The sequence below is a fragment of the Coregonus lavaretus genome (genome assembly GCF_964263955.1).
Source record: "Coregonus lavaretus genome assembly, chromosome: 13".
NCBI lineage: Eukaryota > Metazoa > Chordata > Actinopteri > Salmoniformes > Salmonidae > Coregonus > Coregonus lavaretus.
In genome coordinates this window covers 44,471,881-44,493,172 of record NC_140000.1, presented here as the reverse complement: position 1 = coordinate 44,493,172, position 21,292 = coordinate 44,471,881, and the positions used below count along the sequence as shown (strand labels likewise).

At 44.2% G+C, this 21,292-nt stretch overlaps 1 protein-coding gene across 2 annotated transcripts; it reads left to right on the top strand.

Moving 5' to 3' along the window:
* Positions 1-517: 517 nt before the first annotated feature.
* On the top strand, positions 518-2,239 carry LOC311140480 (uncharacterized protein). Of its 2 annotated transcripts, XM_084175556.1 has the most exons (4): positions 518-1,390; positions 1,491-1,553; positions 1,629-1,694; positions 1,819-2,239. In XM_084175556.1, the coding sequence occupies exons 1-4, from the start codon at positions 538-540 to the stop codon at positions 2,025-2,027; spliced, it is 1,191 nt and encodes a 396-aa protein (XP_084031682.1). In that variant the 5' UTR covers positions 518-537; the 3' UTR covers positions 2,028-2,239. The 2 variants fall into 2 exon arrangements, with proteins under 2 accessions (XP_084031682.1, XP_084031681.1); XM_084175555.1 differs by having other exon boundaries at positions 1,491-1,694.
* The last annotated feature ends 19,053 nt before the right edge of the window (positions 2,240-21,292 follow it).

Here is a 21,292-nt window from a genome sequence, read left to right as displayed (position 1 = left end):
GCAGGCACAAAGTGCTGGCTCCCCGGGGCGCAAAACACGTGTACCAGCAGGCTCCGGGGACCAAGGAGCACATCACAGTGCTGGCCTGCTTCAACGCAACTGGGGAGGACATCCCCCCCGTTTATCATCTACCCCAAGTGTTTCCCCGGTGGCCACTACACACTGGGAGGCCCCCCCCAAGCCTTGTATGGACGGTCAAGCAGTGGCTACATTGACGGGGACCTGTTCAGGAAGTGGTTTCAGCACTTCATTAAGTATGCAGTGAAAGAGCTCCCTCTCCTTCTCCTCTTTGATGGGCACAAGAGCCACATGGACCCGGAAGTGCTCGCGGTGGCACTAAGGGAAGGGGTTATACTTCTTTGTCTTCCACCACACTGCACCCATGTCCTGCAGCCGCTGGACGTGGCATACTTTGGCCCTTTAAAGGCTGAGTTCTCCAAGGTAGCTGGAGACCTTAGCCATTTTGACCACTCCTACATGGTAAACAAATCAGAATTTGCCAGAGTATTCCGCTACCCGTACCAGCGATGCAAGGACATGCGCTATGTGGTGGAAGGGTTTAAGAAGTGTGGCCTCTTCCCTTTTGACCCTTCAGCCATTGAAGGGTCCCGTTTAATGCCGTCTCGGACCCTACCGGGTCCCAACACCGCCTCTACTGGAACCAGCAGCAATGTGCCATCCATCAGCACCTCCTCCCCAGCGACCACAGGAGGACCCTCAGCCCCTGCCCCAGTCCCAGCCGCTGCTCCAGTCCTATCCCTAGCTCTAGAAGAGCACCCCCTAATAGAGGGGGGGCTGATAGCGAAGGACCTGGGGCACATCCTTACTGTCCTGAAGTATCGGCCAGACCGATACAGAAGACTCCCTGTGGTCGCCACATGCCTCACCGGGGAGGAATACACGCGCCAGTGGCAGGAGAGGGGTGAGAAGGAGAGGGCCGGGGCAGAGGAGAAAGAGCGTCGGGCAGCCCTCAGAACACAGAGGGCACAGGAGAGGGCTGCCATGGATGAGACCATTGACGCCATCGCCTCTGCTGGACCCCCTGCTGGAACCACTCCTGACAGCTGCATCACCACTGCCAGTGCCTCCCAGTGTGCAACACCTGTAGGAGCCGCCAGAGTCCCCAGCTGCAGAAGAAGGCCACATGCCTACTCCCCCGGCCACACCATCGTCGGCCCCTCAACCCCACCATTACAAACACCAGCTCCTCCAAGCCATCGTCGGCGGTTTTGTCCACCACCACCACGATGCACACCACCCCCCATGTCTGTCACCACCAACACGGCCTCCTCTGGACCAACTGCCTCCTCCGTCTCCCCTGGTCACACCACCATAGCAGCCTCGTCTGGAGTCCCTGCCCCCTGCAATTTGAATACCACCACCTCCACAGGTAAACACATGTTAAATTACGAAAAAATGACTGTTTGTTATCTGTTTTATAAAACAGCAATGTAAAAAAAATATATATATATATCTTTATATATCTACAGTAAATAGCACCAGCCCTCAAGTCATCTCCACCTCCTCCAAAACTTCTGCAGCTTCCTCCAGAGGTATTGATGTAGAAAAGTTGAAAAGGGTTTTCATGCAACATGCTCTGTCTAACACCACTTTTTTTCAAACTGCAGCACAGAAAAGGAAGAGAAAAGCTACACCGGTCACATCTGTCACACCACCCATGGCACCACTCTCAGGTACTTCATAATCTGTTTTTCTCGCTCTCTCAGTTGTATCAATTACTATTGTTGTTGAAGAACTTCTACATTTTACAAAACCATATTAATCAATTTGTATTATTATTTAATTTTTTTATAAAAGAAGACACCACCTGCTGTGCTCGCTGCGGGGAGCGTGATCCGCCTGCAAGCTCCTCTCAGGAGTGTAGATCTGAGGTGCCATGGGTGTGCTGTGACTTTTGCCAGCACTGGTTCCACTGCAGGTGTGTGCAGTGGGATCAAGAGGTAGCGGTGGAGCTGGATTTTTATTGTGATTTGTGTGACAATATAGGGATGGAGGTCGAGATTTAATTGTTTGTTTTGTTTGTGTTCATATGAAATTATTTATTTGTTCAAAAAAATAAAATTCTAAAATATAATATATATATTTATTGAACCCATCTTGTGTATTTCTTCCTTTACTTTCCAAGTGCACCTCTGCAACACAAACTCCAACAGTGTTTTCATTGTTTTATGTTAATGCACATAACTGAAATTAAAGTGTATTTGATGTAAATTATTAATACTCATATTTCATTTGATTACAACACTGAATATGTTGGTGAAGAACCATTTTTTAAGAGTCCACAAGAGGGCGCACCGGGCTACGCAATGAAAAGTTGACAGGCAAGTCATTATTTTTTACCGGAAGGCTAGCCAACTAGTCAACTATCTAGTAAACACTTCGGGTACGTGGTTGGTGTCTCTTTTTTCAAAAAAATTAAACGGATATATCTTGTAATTGAACAAAATAGTAAGGTGCCCAATAACTGGGGGCCGTATGCAGATAATACGGGACGTATTTTTTTGCTAAACCGCTTATCAAAAGCAGATAACAGTAATATTTTCAAATGAAATGTCAAACTTGCTAATTGCTAAACCGTTAGCTAACATTTTTACGACACCAATAATCACAAAACATTGAAGGCTTGATCACAAGATAACACTGTTGAAGGTAATATATTTCTTAAACGCTGTTGAATATGCCGATAATACGGGATTCTACGCTATTGTATAGTGTGTTGTTAGGCACTGAATGTGTGCATGCAGCACCTGTTCTCTTTTGCCTGACCTTCAACTAGCAAGGTGCCCGAGAGCTGTGGCTGCACCAAGAGCTAACATATTGTGTGTTGTCTCTTTGTGTGCAGGTCGAATAAAAATTATCCAACCATCAGAATTCCAGTTGTGGCAGTGTCCTAATTACGTGACCTGCCGACTGGTCAGCTCAAGCCGACCGCCGGAGCTGTGCATGTGGATGAGGTGCACGACCTGCGCATGTGAATTTGTTGATGGCTTACTGTAAGTGAAAATATACTGTAAACAGTGAAAGTGAATGTAGCATATTCATTAGATACAGGTATTCGTGCTTATTTGTATGTTTTGGATGAATTTGTTTATTGCATTAATTGTTTTGGGTATTTGAATGCACTAAATTACATTGTATTTTAGTGCTCTGTTGATCCATGGAAGATTCTCAAATCCATAAGACGTGTTATGCTGTGGATTTTAGTGTGGGTAGAGGGAGGGGTGTCCTTCCATTTACACCAATTGTACAGTCAGCTCCTGGGAGTAGAGCGTTTGCTAGTCCTGAGTTTGCAAGCACTGGGAGGGGTAGGCTGTTTGTTCCACCTGACCAGGGTATCCCACCTCTGTCTTTTGATGTACCATCATCCACAGTACTCGGTGATAATGGGACGCCTCCGAGTCAGCTTAGTGACCTTATTAAGCAGATTGGTTCAGAGATAGGAGAATCTATCAGAACGAGTTTACTGCAGCCTGGGGTTTCAAGTCTTTCTCCTGCCCGTCCCCCTCACAGAGTAAGTTGGACAAGGCTGTTGCCATCCCATCTCAGTCGCAGGAGGTTGAAGGAGGGAGTGAGTTGGACGAGGCTGTTGCCATCCCATCTGAGTCGCAGGAGGATGAAGGAGATAGTGAGTTGGACGAGGCTGTTGCCATCCCATCTCAGTCGCAGGAGGTTGAAGGTAGGAGTGAGTTGGACGAGGCTGTTGCCATCCCATCTCAGTCGCAGGAGGTTGAAGGAGAGAGGGATTTGGACGAGGCTGTTGCCATCCCATCTCAGTCACAGGAGGTTGAAGGAGAGAGTGAGTTGGACGAGGCTGTTGCCATCCCATCTCAGTCACAGGAGGTTGAAGGAGAGAGTGAGTTGGACGAGGCTGTTGCCATCCCATCTCAGTCACAGGAGGTATGATGTATTTTTCTATTACATGTATGACATTTCATTGAGATATTTTGTGTTTTAATGACGCAAAATTGAATTCCAGCCTAACACTGCTTTCTGTTGTCGCCATCAGGATGCAGTGTTGACATTCACTACCGTGACCCACAAGGATGAAACTTCCCAGACCAGCCTCACCCTCAGCAGGGGAAAGAGAAGCTACCCAGACCTACACACCTTTGTGCAGGACATGCAGGACGAGTAAGTTGCTCTTTGGCTTCCCCATGTATCCCCTAGATATGATCCCTATCTCAATTGCATACTCCTCGTGTCCTCTCTTCTCAAAACCCATTGGATGAGAAAGCCAGAGGTCCCGCCCTTCTGAACTTCTCATCCAATGGGTTTTGAGAAGGAGGCGAGGAGATTGAGAGTCTCCCATAGTCTCGGGCCAATACAAAGGACTCAACGGACCAAATAACCAATCAGGGATGTCTGGGTGTGGCCTAGTTCCATAGAGGTCCATCCATAACGTAGTCTAAGATAATAGAGGTAATGTCAATCCATAACGTAATCTAAGATAATAGAGGTAAAGTCCATCCATAACGTAATCTAAAATAATAGAGGTAATGTCCATCCATAACGTAATCTAAAATAATAGAGGTAATGTCCATCCATAACATAATCTAAAATAATAGAGGTAATGTCCATCCATAACGTAGTCTAAGATAATAGAGGTAATGTCATGTAGTTCATTGTGTACTTGCATTTATTTACTTTTCAGCCTTTGGAATCTGCTGAGTGAGAATATGCGTGCCGGGGTGAGTTATAGTCACCTCTAAAGTAGTTAATGTTGGTAAAATGGACCAAACATTCATTTGTGGAAATCCTGCAGGACCTTTAATCCTGAACCACTGCTTTAATTGACTAGCTTGAGTAAATGGTTCTACGTTTTATATCAGTGCAGCCCCTTTAACAAACTAACTCTGGATGGTCTTTTAACATTGCAGATGAGCAGACATGAGTTTAGTGCCAAGTGCATGGATATTGTAGCATGGGTGATGGAGTCTACATCCACTGTGGTTGTTCCCGCCCTTGACCTCACCATGCAGATAGAGCTCTCTGATTCGCCAAGCTCTTCTGGATCAGGAAGTAATGAGGCAGGAGAGGTGACCTCTCTTGGCCGCAGCGTCAGATTCAGCTGTAGTGGAGGAGCCAGCAGGTGCACCAGCGCCAGAACCGCCTACAGCACACGCACTCCCACGCCTTTCCCCTCCTCTCACAGGTAACTAGCCCTATCCCCTCCTCTCACAGGTACCTAGCCCTATCCCCTCCTCTCACAGGTACCTAGCCCTATCCACGCCCCTCACAGGTACCTAGCCCTATCCCCGCCTCTCACAGGTACCTAGCCCTATCCATGCCTCTAACAGGTACCTAGCCCTATCACCTCCTCTCACAGGTACCTAGCCCTATCCCCTCCTCTCACAGGTACCTAGCCCTATCCCCTCCTCTCACAGGTATCTAGCCCTATCCCCTCCTCTCACAGATACCTAGCTATATCCCCTGCTCTTTTTGCAGTATTTCCTGTTATAGGTACAAATATCCATTCCAGATCCACTTAGTGAGAAATACTACTTAGATACTACACAACCACTCTAAAACGTTTACTGTGTTTGGTCTGAGTGTGGTTTGAGAGTTCACAATGCTTCCTTTGAATAACAATAACAAGGTTGAGTTTGTGTCCCAAATTCTTGGATCATATTTTTTATTTTGTTACATTATACTATTCATTTCTGTTGTGCATTCTGCAGGTCCATGACCTCTTTGCTGAGTGAGAACGAAGAGCGATATGTCTCCTCACCTGAGGGTGGCGATAGAGAGATGAGACACAGACCACACTCAGCACCACTGAGATCTGTGTTTGGCATCTCTGAGGACTCTGTCTTCGACATGGTCCAGAGCGGCCAGTCGCAGGGTGACATCGTACCGCCGCCCAAACGGAGTAGACAGGAGAAATACAGACCTAGCAAAATGTCAACGGACGGCAAGTTTATGATGGGTATTGTCGAGTTGTTATAAACCTTCTCAACTCCAGATTGGCTGAGCTAATGCGAAGTGTCAGTCAGGGAACTCTAGTTCTGCTGACTGGAAGTATCTCAGCAAGTCAACAGTTTGCCCAAGAGATGCTAAGCATGGCGACTTCTAAGATGTATTCCCATGCCATAGAGCATATTGCGCTCGGCCACAAGTCTCCCCTTGAGATAGAGACGGAGCTTGAGGCCATCTTGGGTCCTCTGGCTGGACAGGTCATAGTCATCATCATAGATAGCATCATCAAGGCTAAAGCCAACGGAGGAAATGAGGGGAGAGCGACCAGCCCCTTGACCTATTTTCTAACTGCCATTTCGGCAGAAATACAAAGCCTAGTGGTTCACAGATCGGCTAGCAGACCATCCACCAGACTGTCCAACAACAACCACTGCTGAACATTTCCAAGTCAAAGGTCTTAAGATCAGTTCTGCTCAAAATGGCAGAGCTCTTTGGCCAAGGTCCAAGTGAAACCTGTCTAGTTCCACTAGTCCAGAGTCAGTCCAACAACTCCATTTGCGACTGGACTGTGAATGCAGGCACCATTCATCCAAGTACATTTCTGTCCGACAACAGAGTGACAGAAGTGTCATCCGATGTTGTGGATCTTGTACTTGAGGTTTTTTGGATAACAGGATTTTTGGATAACAGGAACCCGTCAAGGCCACAGAGTGCCTGCTCCCACAACTCAGCTAGTGTAGCAATAGATATGAGAGCTTTTGCTGGGGACTTGGTCAGACAGGTGTCTGTCAAACTCATCCCATTTGTCTCTGAGAGTCAACTCTCCACCATGTCCATGACAGATCTGTCATCATCTTTTTCTGACTCCACCTTGAAGCAGTTGTGTTCTCGCTCTGTTGTTGCTCTGGCAACTGCCTGTCAAGCAATCAAAACGGAGCTCGAGAACCAGAGACCTACTATCGTCTCTGGTAGAGACCATTGAGGACATGGATATCTCTGACATCCTCCAGGGCCCGTCGGCCATTTTGGAGGAGGCTGCTGTGATAAAGCACCCAGAGATGTCCACCTCGACAATATACAGATCTCTGCTTCTCGAATCATCTCTCGCCTCCTCTAAGATGGTCACTGAGAGCATTATCTTCAACAACCCATGTCCATCAGAGGAGAATGTGAGTATTCAGAAGGAGCTCCCTGCTGATAAAGTTGACATCCTCCATGGTCAACCAGTGGAGGAGTATATTGTCAAAGCTGAGCAATGCATCACTCAGGTCATTCAGGATGCAGCTGTGACATATACTGCTGCGCTGGATAAAACCGACACTTGTGGGAAACTGTCGGAAATCCTATCTGTCCATGTTTCCTCAGAGAATATTGAGGAGGCATCCTCTGATCTCTTTGGTGGAATTATTTCCGACCTGCATGAGGTATCTGAGGTCAATAAGGCCTCCTTGCGTACGAAATCAGGTCGCAAAATGTTCTGGGTGGAAGTGAGTTCAGGTTCCCAGAAGATTTATACCAAAACCCTGGACAAACTAAGGAAGCTGTTCACCTCCCACCATCTCACTGAGGGAAAAAATACTCCTGTGCAAATCGAGCTTTCTGCAACTGGACTACTTGTAACTGAGGCCACTGTGGAGGAATCTCCTGTAACTGAGGCCACTTTGGCAGTGTCTCCTGTACAGAAGACAGACAGTAAGACCCCTTCTAAGGCCTCAGCCTACCAGCTCACCCTCGACACCTGCACTAAAGGGGTAATCAAACAGGTGATCTCGGTGCTGAGGGTGGACACTTCAAAGGAAGACTGCTCCGCTTCCGTTGGGGAGAGCACGTCAAATTCATCCTTCGACTTCAACCAGAAGTTGGACTCGATAATTTCGAAATTGGAGGACCTCACCATTTCGAGTGATGTGACGTCAGCCGAGATTGCCACACTCACGCGATCTCTTAGTGCAGCCAGCAGAACCTCTAACATTTCCATCCAGAGCTTTCACAGTGCTGAGTTCCGAGCTAAGGCCAAACACATTGTGAGTGAGACCATTCTCAGAGCTGCTAGCAAAGCCAGCCATTCTTTGCTACAGAGCATGCCTAGCACCACCTTCTCACACCATGCGGTTTCTACAGCCGAAGATATAGTAAATATTATCATGCAAGACCTTGAAAGTGTATCCCAGTACACTGTGGACGACGCAGACTCCTTCCCACTAGGAGAGAAAAAGCTGGAGTTCCAGCTCAAACCCAGAGTTGTCTTTGACAACTTATTGGATGCTGCTCAAACCATGTACCACAGAGTAAAGGATAGACTGAACATCTTTTTCTCTTTTCCACCAGTGTCAGTCACCACAGCCAAATATGTGCTGGACTCCACCCCTGTGGAGACACTCAGACGTTCTAAGTCCGCTGACACTGCTCTTGTTGAGGACAGGAGCCGCCCTCCGTCTGTGAGAAGTGAGAAGCCTTTGTCAAAAGTCTGTTTGGCTAAAAGGTCTAAAGCCCTTGTGTCTTCGAGTGGCTCTTCAACAGACCACCATATAATTGACACATGCAGTGAGGATGTCACTCTGCCCACCAGGAGTATGTCAGTTGTGAGCAACAACAGTTTGAAGAGAGCCTCTCCTCTCCACGGCAGTGGATTGAGTGAAAGTTGCAAATCTCTTGTGGCTCTAAAAGACGTAACAGTGGCAGTCAGCCAAGAAGGCTTTAGCAAAACTGCAAAGAAGACGCTCAGCTTGATCCTAAATGTGATCAAGTGTAGAGTGGCCAACTCTGAGAGTTCATCTGTTGGGCAGATTGCAAGTGAGGAGTGTCTGATAGCCACTAACATCTTAGACTCTGTACTGGAGAGCCTTGACCAGTTGCCTGACATGAGCGCTGCCGATGAAATCACAAGGACAGAATCCCATACCTCTATCGCAATGGACGAGACAGGTTCACGGTCAACGCTTGTGAGCCAACAAGAAATAAACATATCTGACACCAATATCATAGTGAAAACTATAATGGACACATTGAAGACGGACGACCCAGAGATGACTTCAGCAGAAGAACATCTGGATAGGCTCCTGTCAGTTGAAGCCCTTCAAGGTGCATCTGGCAACCTGATCGCAAAGGTCCATGGTCTCATTCAGGAGATAACCATAAACCGCCAGCTTCAATCCATGGTTGGCCACAGAAGCCTCTCTCAACCAGCGCTGCCTAAACCAGCCCTGAGGAAGCTGTCAAAGGACGATGCCTCAGAGCTCATTCACAACTTTGCCCAGACTTCTGTTAGGAGACTCCTGGGGCAGTGTATGGGAAGGCCTATGCCACCATCGGCTGAAATGGTTTTGGATCAGGTCATCAAGTTGATGACAGACGTGGTGATGGACAGCCTGACTTATGTGTCCAAGTCTACAATGGAGGATGGTAAGTGAAAGTACCTATTTTCATCTGCATAGGACTTAATTGTAACATGATGCTCAATACATTGCGTTTTATGATGTGAAGTTCACTGGTTGTGTCCAAAATGGCACCTTCTTCCATATTTAGTGCACTACTTTTGACCAGACCCTATGGGCCCTGGTCAAAAGTAGTGCACTATAAAGTGAAGAGAATGCCATTTGGGATGCAGTGACTGACTTCAATGGCTGCGTCCTCTTCTCCCAGTTATTGTACACAGGTCGGTCACACTAGCGTGCTCTTCTCACTCAGACACCAGCAATGCCACAAGTGACATCACTCATGGTGTTGTAGCTGACCTTAATGCTACTGAGGAATTCCCTGCCAGGAGCCTTAGCCCGGCTGATGTAAAGGCTGACGGCATGGCCCGTCTTCCCTCTGCCAGAGGGGAAGAGACTAAGAAGAACAGGAAGTGGCGTTTCCTACCGAAAATGCATAAGTTTCCAAAGATCATGATTAAGGTAGGGTGCTCTGTGTTTTGAGATTACCTCTGTAAGGCAGGGCTGAAATTTACCCTACAGATTCACTACACCCCTATTGTCTCTCAGCATTAGAACAATACTGTTGTCATTGTCTTTAGGAGGTTGAGTGAGGACGCTGTAATGCAATCCTAATACACATGGGAGAGAGTCAATGGCTATGTCCCAAATGGCACCCTATTCCCTGCAATTGTCTGTTTTCTGACCTCTAATTTTCCAGCTTAGCAAGGTACCTTAACTGCTTCATAAGAGCACAGCACAGCCTTAATTGATCTGAATGGAAGGGTGTTTGGTATGTCTAAGGCAGCACGCACTAGCATGTATGGACGTCCAGGTGCTGTATACGTAGACATATCTGGGGACATGGTCAATGCTAAATTGGACAGGAGCAGAGCCAGGTTAGTGGCCATCACTGTCTTTCATCCATTTAAAATGTATACTAATGTGTTACTGTTGAATATGTATACCTCTGAATTCACATCACCGTAGTCATTTTTATTTTATCTTGTTATACCTTTTAACGTCTGAAGTGAACCAGAAATTAAATTACTTAGAAAATATAGCACTATATCAAAATATTCTCATCAGAGAATAGCAATAAGCCTCGATAGACCTTCATGATGTATTTACATATGCAATAAAGTTGCTAGGTAACATGTTTAATGTTTGACCTATTATTTATTATTTCCTTTGTCAGAGAGGTGCCCTGTAGTCCACCTCCTCCTGTGAGTATGGCTGACCATATGGCGATCACAGAAGCACTGGCGGTCCTGAAAGGAGCCAAACGGACTTTACTCATCATTGGCAAAGTTAGGCATTGCTTTTTTAATAGCCAGATCATCTGGGGGAAACAGAACTAAAATCTTGCATAATTGCGTCAGATACTTGGATAAGGTCTGGGGAGATGTTAAGAGAAAGATACTAATGCCACTTGCGAACTCTCCGCCCCCCTAAACGGAAACTCTCTGCAAGTTTCCGGCAAGTTTATGGGCCAAATGTCCCCTCCCGTTCTGAAATTGAAAAGATGCGAGTACCTGCGAAATCGTGATTTGTCCAAATGATTAGTGGTGAAAAATCAGCGTACCGGAACAAAGTTGTCACATCCCATTCTGTTGACAGACGCTACTTCCAGTTATGTTACGTGCGTCTGTCCAGGAGAGATCAATAGCCAGGTGAGACGCACTGTAACACATATAGCACTGTACCACGGTTCAGTTGAAAACTGGGCCACGTTCAGTCGACAAATGTTGTTGACATGATTTCTCATTCTACCTGTCCGAGAGGCACGTTCGTTCTACATGCTATATTTCTATCTGAACGTTGCACAACGTTTTGCTCAGCTGAATGCATCCCAGTTGTGAAGGCCAGTCTGTTGAAATCCGTGTGGCAGTGCCCTCTGTCTGTGTCCCTCTGCAGGTGCAGCCCATGGAAGAGCAGAGGGGGCTCTGAAGGAGCTGGTGGAGGGGTGTGACCTGCCCTTCCTGCCCACCCCCATGGGTAAAGGGGTGCTGCCTGACGATCACCCCAACTGTGTTGCTGCTGCCCGCTCCAGGTCAGCCTCTCCTTCTCTCAGCTGGCATCATATTCATGTACAGACCATTGACTGTATAAGTAGGACCAAGAATTTCCCTGACCATTTGAACGGACCACGAAACTCCTAAAATCCCTATCTATAACTAGTCTCTCCTGGCCAGGTCATGTCAATGTAAACTGGTGTCAATCAAACAACTACACTACTCCTATAACTAGCCTCTTTTCATTACATTTTGTTTTGTCCCTGCTCTCCTCCTCCTCTCTTCCTATCCTCCTCCTCCTCTCTTCCTATCCTCCTCCTCCTCTCTTCCTCCTCCTCCTCCTCTTCCTATCCTCCTGGTTCTATGGTCTTGGTGGGGACTGCAGAGCTCTGCTCCAGTCTGATGTTGTGGTCCTACTTGGTGCCAGACTCAACTGGATCCTGCACTTTGGCCTTCCCCCCAGGTTTGACACCCAAGTAAAGGTCATCCAGCTAGGTCAAAGGTCACCAGTAGGGTTTCTTTTTTTTCCTTCTTTTTTTCGGATTCCAGATTTTCTGCTTATTCCGTTCTGATTTCTGGAATCTTCCAACAGGGATTTCTGGGAATTTTGGGAAAGTAACTGTAATTTTGCAACCCTAGTCACAGGTCATTTCATAGTGAACTACATTTCATTGTAACCAGGTATAAAGGTATTTGACTCAGTCTATTGGATTTAGTCTATCAATTATATAGCTTCTCTATAAGTCTTTGTGGTCTCTCCAAATAATGTCATGGCTGTCTTAGTGCTGTACAGTACATCTATATTTAAGCAATAAGGCCTGAGGGGGTGTGGTATATGGCCAATATACCACGTCTAGGGGCTGTTCTTAAGCACGATGCAACGCGGAGTGCCTCGATACAGCCCTTAGCCGTGGTATATTGGCCCTATACCACAAACCCCAGAGGTGCCTTATTGCTATTATAAACTGGTTACCAACGTAATTCGAACAGTCAAAATACATTTCAAATCAAATCAAATCAAATTTTATTGGCCACATGCGCCGAAATACAACAGGTGCAGACATTACAGTGAAATGCTTACTTACAGCCCTTAACCAACAGTGCATTTATTTTTAACAAAAAAGTAAAAATAAAACAACAACAAAAAAAGTGTTGAGAAAAAAAGAGCAGAAGTAAAATAAAAGAAGAGTAGGGAGGCTATATATACAGGGGGGTACCGGTGCAGAGTCAATGTGCGGGGGCACCGGCTAGTTGAGGTAGTTGAAGTAATATGTACATGTGGGTAGAGTTAAAGTGACTATGCATAAATAATTAACAGAGTAGCAGCAGCGTAAAAGGATGGGGTGGGGGGGCAGTGCAAATAGTCCGGGTAGCCATGATTAGCTGTTCAGGAGTCTTAAGGCTTGGGGGTAGAAGCTGTTGAGAAGTCTTTTGGACCTAGACTTGGCACTCCGGTACCGCTTGCCGTGCGGTAGCAGAGAGAACAGTCTATGACTAGGGTGGCTGGAGTTGGACCAGCGTCGCCTAGGGTAGTGGAGGGAATGGCCGGCTCAGTTCGTAGAGCATGGTGTTTGCAACGCCAGGGTTGTGGGTTCGATTCCCACGGGGGGTATGAAAAAAAAAAAGTAACGTATGCACTAACTGTAAGTCGCTCTGGATAAGAGCGTCTGCTAAATGACTTAAACATGTTAAATGTAGAGGGCCCCGTAAACAGTTCCACAAACGTCAGCATGAGTGCGCTGACTGTGGAAGCACTAATCACTGGACCAAAGCTCACTGTCAGATGCACCAGCTGTGCGTCAAGTGCTTTTCTCCGGGCCACATGAGCTTTGACTGTAGTGAGGCTGGGCAGCGACAGAACCCTGGATGTGGACAGACTGGCAGGTCTCAGGAAAACTAGAAAGCCTCCGTTCTGAGGAGGGCAATGTGGGGCATTCTTATTTTTCCTCCACTGATGATGATATCCAATCTGTTTATTCTTACTTTTGTGAGTCAGTACCCAAGAACAACACAGTCATTTTTCAGAACACAATGAGAATTACTCAGAATGACAGTTTGTTTTACACCACTGTGCTAGTACAGGATAAAGTTGAGCTGAAGGGGATGTTAGATAGTGGGTCCATGGCTACTACTCTGCGCGCAGATATTGTACCTCGGTTGAGGGAGGCAGGAGTGGTAGAGGGGAACTTTCTAGCTCCTTCAGACATCATCCTGGTGGGTTGTGGTGGGAACAAACTAGCCCAGTGGGCATGTGTGACTTAAAAATGCAACTTTATGGCTTCTGTTATGTAGTCCCAGTGCTTATTGTTGATGGGCAGGTTGATGAACTCATTGTGGGAACTAATGTGTTGAAGTCTCTGATTAGACAGTGAGTTTCTATGTGCTCACGCAGGTGCCCGAGAGCTGTGGCTGCACCAAGGGCTAAGCTATTGTGTGTTGTCTCTTCGTGTACAGGTATGTCATTTATTTTGTCAGAATTATGTTGTATATCATTTTACTTGTATTGTATAGTGTGTTGTTAGGCACTGAATGTGTGCATGCAGCACCTGTTCTCTTTTGCCTGACCTTCAACTAGCAAGGTGCCCGAGAGCTGTGGCTGCACCAAGAGCTAACATATTGTGTGTTGTCTCTTCGTGTGCAGGTCGAATAAAAATTATCCAACCATCAGAATTCCAGTTGTAGCAGTGTCCTAATTACGTGACCTGCTGACTGGTCAGCTCAAGCCGACCGCCGGAGCTGTGCATGTGGATGAGGTGCACGACCTGCGCATGTGAATTTGTTGATGGCTTACTGTAAGTGAATATATACTGTAAACAGTGAAAGTGAATGTAGCATATTCATTAGATACAGGTATTCGTGCTTATTTGTATGTTTTGGATGAATTTGTTTATTGCATTTATTTTTTTTGGTATTTGAATGCACTAAATTACATTGTATTTTAGTGCTCTGTTGAGCCATGGAAGATTCTCAAATCCATAAGACGTGTTATGCTGGGGATTTTAGTGTGGGTAGAGGGAGGGGTGTCCTTCCATTTACACCAATTGTACAGTCAGCTTCTGGGAGTAGAGCGTTTGCTAGTCCTGAGTTTGCAAGCACTGGGAGGGGTAGGCTGTTTGTTCCACCTGACCAGGGTATCCCACCTCTGTCTTTTGATGTACCATCATCCACAGTACTCAGTGATAATGGGATGCCTCCGAGTCAGCTTAGTGACCTTATTAAGCAGATTGGTTCAGAGATAGGAGAATCTATCAGAGCGAGTTTACTGCAGCCTGGGGTTTCAAGTCTTTCTCCTGCCCGTCCCCCTCACCAACCCCAGCAGTTTCCCCTGCCTGAGCAGTGTGGGTAAACCTTTATTGATGCGTCCAAGCTGAATCTGGTTGTGAAGTCAGATGTTAGTGCTCCACCTCTTTTTAGGGGTGATGGCTCAGATAAGTACTCTGTCCTGGAGTGGGAGGAGTTAATGGAAGTCTACCTAGAGAAGAGGGGTTACACTGGGTCTGGGAATGAGATGAGGATTCCTAGTCAATGAACTTGTCATAAATCAACATAGGATATGCCCCCCCCCCACAAGACTCAAATATATATATATAATGGAAATGTAAGCAAGGGTTGAGCTTCTTCAGACAGGGGCATTCCTGTGCCGTTTCAGAAAGTTCATGGAAAAAACGAATCACTGATGCATTTTGTTCATGTCTTATGATTGACTTGGGCAAATGAATGCGTTTTCTAACAAGTTGAATAGATTTAGTTGATTTCTTACTAAGTTCAATAAATGTTTGAATATTGTTGAATTTCGGTTTAATGTCTGGATTCCGTGATTCGGTCCGCAACGCCTATTTTATAGGGCCCTAGTCAATGAACTTGTCATAAATCAACATAGGATATGCCCTCTTCCCCCCCCCCCCCCCAACAAGACTCAATATATATATATATATATATATATATATATATATATATATATATATATATATATATATATATATATATATATATATATATATATATTGGAAATGTAAGCAAGGGTTGAGCTTCTTCAGTTTGTGTCACAAAGTGGATATGTTTCTGTGTGCCTTTCAGAGTGAGTGACACATTGACTTTATATAGTGTACCAAGAGTTATTCCCTCGCTTACGGCCATACCAGCCTGAATACGCCCGATCCTCCCTCCTCCATAGACACTAAAGTACTCCCCTTTATAAACATACTTTCAAATTTCTCTAGTTTTGCATTATACATTAATTCCACCTGCTTTCTTAAACCTGCTTTAAAGATTACCCAGATATTCACCTTTTTCCCTTCAAAATGTTTCATATTCCTTCTACAGTAAATTGCATACCTCACAAAACTCAAAACAATATTCAACAGGTACACATTCACACCCAAACATTTCCCCATTACTCCAAATAATATTAACCTATCCCATGCAAAACTTTCTAAAAACTATTTTCTCCAGTGCCTCCACAACAAAAGTTTTACTTCCTTGAAAAAACCTGTCAGACTTGGACATTCAACAAATAAATGCAACAAAGACTCTGGCTTCATCATACACACATCACATTCCCGCCGTACATCGCGGTTTATCTGATGTAAAATAATATTTGTGTATATACGATTATGCCGTACCATAAAATCCATGTTCTCACAATTTCGTTTATTCCCAAACAAAACCAAATTCTCCCACATCAAAGAAACATCCAAATCAATAAACATTTTTCTCCACATCCTCTCAGCCGCAGGCCTCACACACACAGACTTCAACATACACTTGTACAATCTTTTCTGTGTTACTTTTGATAATACTTGTTTCCCCGATCCTTTACCCACATAGAGACTTGGCAGCACATACAAGTCCTCATATTCCCCCTCCCCATTTATCACTTTTATCCACTCACCCGGAATGCATAATTTAATTCTTTTGTATATCTGTAATACTAATTTTCTCTCCACTGTATCATCAAACTCCCACACAGTATCCAGAATTGCCTGCCCCCTTAAAAACCCCGGTATAACCTCGTAAAGAAAATCTTTTACCAATATTAACCCAGCCTTCATGAACATTTTGTTGTACAGCACCTTCCCACCACTCTCTATTTTCGGATTCAAAAACACAGGCTGATTAAATATGTTGTCCTTATTTGTACATGTGTACTCAATCTTAGGAAGAAATTCCCCCCATGCCAAGAACACCTCTTTATAGAACTCAGGCAAACCCTCCAACATATCCTTCTTCCATGACATCAATAATCCACTTTCTTCACAACCACCACTTCTGTACAAAAAATGTTTAAAAAACCTTTTCCATCCATAATCTACCTCCCCATATAAGTATTTTTGCACAGTTTTTATTCTCATTGCTTTTCTCTTCACATCCAAATCCACCAATTTCAACCCCCCATCCTTTAAATCCGAGATAAGAGTTGCCCTTGCAATCCTAGTCCCCTTCCCCTCCCATAGGAAATCTGTAACCAAACCATTGAATTCTTTTAACACCCATTGTGGCATATCCAACGAACCTAGAACATAGATACATTTGGATGCCACCAAAGAATTAATCACCACCACCTTCCCCCTCAAGAACAGTTTTCTTGCCTTCCAATAGGATAGAGTATGTTTTATTTTATTCAAAACCCCAGTCCATGTCTCATCTCTCGTCCCTTCTTTATCCACCCCCAAAACCACCCCTAAAGTCTTTATATAACCTTCAGCCTTTTTGAAAGGGAATCCACAGTCCACTTTTTCATCTATCCCCACATACATTATTTCAGATTTTTCAACATTAAGTTTTGCCCCTGATGCCTTGCCATATACCTCAAAACACTCCATTACATTCTTCATACTTTCAACATCTATCACAGTACATGTAGTATCATCCGCATATTGCTGTATAACACTCTCCCCCCCATCCGGTATCCGTATACCTCGAATTAATTTGTTTGCTTTAATCATTGCTGCAAGCGGCTCCACCGATAAACTATAAAGAGCAGCTGATAACGGACATCCCTGCCTAACAGATCTCTCCAGAGGAAAAGAATCTGTTAAAATCCCATTACATTTTACTCTGCTCCTTGCATATCCATTCAGTAATCTAATCCAACCTATCATTCTTTCACCAAACCCAAATTTCCCAAGTGTACGTAGTAAAAAGGAATGATCAACTCTATCAAAAGCCTTATTTAGATCCAAACTCATCACAAACCCCCCTTCCTCCCCCATATGCTTTATCACATCCCTTATTGTTCCCACTGTGTCAGAAATATCCCTCCCTGGTACACTATATCCTTGTGTCTCTGCTATTACTCCTCCCATAACTTTTTTAACTCTATTAGCTAAGACCTTGGCTAAGATCTTATAATCACAATTTAAAAGTGTCAACGGTCGATAATTATCCAAATTTACACGACTCCCTTTATTTTTATACAGTATGGTTAAAACTCCTGTGGCCAGCGAATCTGGCACCACTTGAGTCTTTTCAATATATTCATACAGTTTTCTTAAAATTGGAGCCAACAAATCTGCAAAAGATTTATAAAATTCCGCAGTTAGGCCATCAGACCCCGGACTCCTATTGCAATTAGCATCTAATATGGCCTCCTTAATGTCAGTTAGACTCATATCTTCATCACACATGTTTTTTTCCCCTTCTGTTAACTTAGTATCCACGTGTTCAAGCACCTTATCCATACAGGAATCATTAACCTCTTCTTTTTTAAATAAACATTCATAATATCTCTCGACCGTATCCAGAATCCCCACCAAATCATTAACCTTTTCCCCTTTATCATTAATTAACTCCGTAATATAAATCTTCTCTTGTCTTCTTTTTTCTAAATTCAAGAAAAATGAAGTACACCTTTCCCCCTCTATCGCATATTGCACTCTACTCCTTACAATCGCCGCATTACATTTCTTCTTCTCATATTCATCAAGTGCATCCTTAGCCAGTAAATAATCCTCCACCCCATGACCTTCATCCTTTTCTATACACTCAAGTTCATGTTTAACCTTCTTACGTAGTTCCCTCTCCTTCTTTTTCAAAAAATAATTCCTCTTAACAGCATATTTTATAGTCAATTCCTTACATTTGGTTTTCAGCTCCTCCCACCACAACCCCATATTCACCTCCATTAACTGTTGTCTTTTGGCCTTCCCAATACATTCTGATATCATCTCAATATAATTTTCCTCCTCTAGCAAGCTATTATTTAAACACCACAGCCCACCAGATTTAGTATGTGTCCTTACTCCACAAGAAAATACCATCGCCGCATGATCACTAAAAGCTGTAAAAACATACTTAATTTCTTTCATAAAATTCCTTAAACCCTCATTTACTAAAACCAGATCTATTCGCGTCTGTTTCAACTCCCCTAAAACCACCTGCCTTCTAGAAATTCCTCTCTTGTTCGGATTCTCATCCCTCCATATATCAATCAAACTGTTTTCAAACATAATCTTCCTTAAGACCCCCCTAGATACGTCATTTCTAAAAATAGCTCCCCTTTTCATATCTAATCTATTCATTTTAACATTAAAATCCCCTACTAAAATACAGTTACCCTTGCACCATTTCCCTAATTCTAAAAATAAATTATTTCGCTCTATCTCATTATTCGGCGCATAAATATTTATAATCCTAAAAACCCTATTCATATATTCAAAATCCAAAATTAAAATCCTCCCATTATTATCATTATATATCTTCTTCACATTTTCTACTACATCCTTCCTTAATAAAATTGCAACCCCACTTGAATTTCCCCTGCCATTGTTAACATAAATAAAATCCCTCCATATTTTTTTTACTTCTAAAACACATGCATTATCCCAGTGCGTCTCTTGAATACATAAAATATCTGAATTCTTCATTTGTACTATTCTATTAAATTTTCCCATTGTTCTCAAACCATTTGCATTTATTGACATTATATTTACCATTCTAATAAATAATAAAATAATAAAATATAATTTCATTATCCTCTACCTGTTATCCAGTTTCTTTCCTCTTCCACCCTTTCTCTCTCCCTCTTCCCCCCGCTTTCCTCTTCCTGTATCCTTCCCTCGTTCTTTCACTCTTTTCTCCATCATCCGTGTCCGATATCTCCTCCAAGTCCATGTTATCCAGCCAACTCAACTTCTTGTCACCCTCATCCGTTGTGCTCCCCATGTTCATCTCCGCCTCTGGTATTGTCATCGTTGTGCTCCCCGTGTTCATCTCCGTCTCATGTATAGCCGTCGTTGTCGTTTCTGTTATTGTTCTCAAACTCGAACCCCTCTCCATTTCTTCACCCCCCGAGGTACTTGTTAGTACTGTGCTATCCCCCAAAACCTGTGAGTCCCCCATGCTTCCCCCCAGTCCACTCCCCCCCTCCTCCTGAAAACTCCCTCTTCTTATTTCTGAGTCCATACTACTCCCAATTTCATTCATCTTCTGGTCCTTCTCCCTTCTTCCTTCCTCCGTCTCTCCACTCTCCACCACGTCCTCTCCTCCATCTTCTTCTCCTTCTTGCGACAATACAACTGCTTCCTCGAATAGTGCTTGACTCCCCTCTTCAGCCATAACCTCTCCACAGTTGCACTCCGCCAATCTCTTTCTGCATCCACCACAGAAATTCCTTTCCTTCTCTCCGACACATTCTCTCACATAGTGTCCTTGCTTGCCGCATTTGAAACACTTAAATTCAGGGCAGTCTTTAACTATGTGCCCGGGTTGAATACACAAACGACACACTCTGACCTGTTTGTCATGAAGGACCCTAAAATATTCTGCTCCCTCCATCGTCTCAATTCTTGTAGAGTAAGGCAATGATGTCACTTTTTCTGTGAACTTGACTTTGCAAAAACGTGTCCCATCAACCACCTCCGTTCCTGGCCAAACTCTCCTCCTTATCTCCGATACGGCTGCCACTCCCCATCTACTCAGCTTGCCCAGTATCACACCATCTTCTACATATACTGGGAGATTCATAAAAGACACCACCAATTCCTTCACATTAACATCTCTCGCCAAAATCCTGGTGTCCTTTATCCGTATTCCATCCATTAAACGTTCTTTTCCTTTTCCGTTTCTCATCGTAACTTCATACTTCTTTTCTCCTTTCATTCGGCATCCGTGTATTCTTTGCCATATTTCATTCCTTCTTTATCTTCATTTTTCTTCCGTTGCGCCCTTTCGTTGTCTTTGTCCATTCCGTTTGTCATTTCCATGTTGTCCGTCATAGTGCTTAAAAAAAAACCCGAAAAGAAAAACTCTCCCCCAAGCAGCAAAACTGCAAGGGGGGAAGACTAACCAAACGTAAAACTATTCAACTGCAAGAACAAAAAAAAAATATATTTCGAAATCCAAATAATTAACAAAAATAGCTCTCGCGCAAACACTCTTCAGCAAACCCTCACTCACAGCTCAAAACTCGCACCTGTCGTCACTTCTCCAATCAGGATGGGCGTATTCAGGCTGGTATGGCCGTAAGCGAGGGAACAACTCTTGGTACACTATATAAAGTCAATGTGTCACTCACTCTGAAAGTGACACATAAACGTATCCACTTTGTGACACAAACTTAAGAAGCTCAACCCTTGCTTACATTTCCAATATATATATATATATTTGAGTCTTGTTGGGGGGGGGAGAGAGGGCATATCCTATGTTGATTTATGACAAGTTCATTGACTAGGGCCCTATAAAATAGGCGTTGCGGACCGAATCACGGAATCCAGACATTAAACCGAAATTCAACAATATTCAAACATTTATTGAACTTAGTAAGAAATCAACTAAATCTATTCAACTTGTTAGAAAACGCATTCATTTGCCCAAGTCAATCATAAGACATGAACAAAATGCATCAGTGATTCGTATTTCCATGAACTTTCTGAAAGGGCACAGGAAAGCCCCTGTCTGTGTGCATGTGTGCGGTGCGCGCGTATGTCT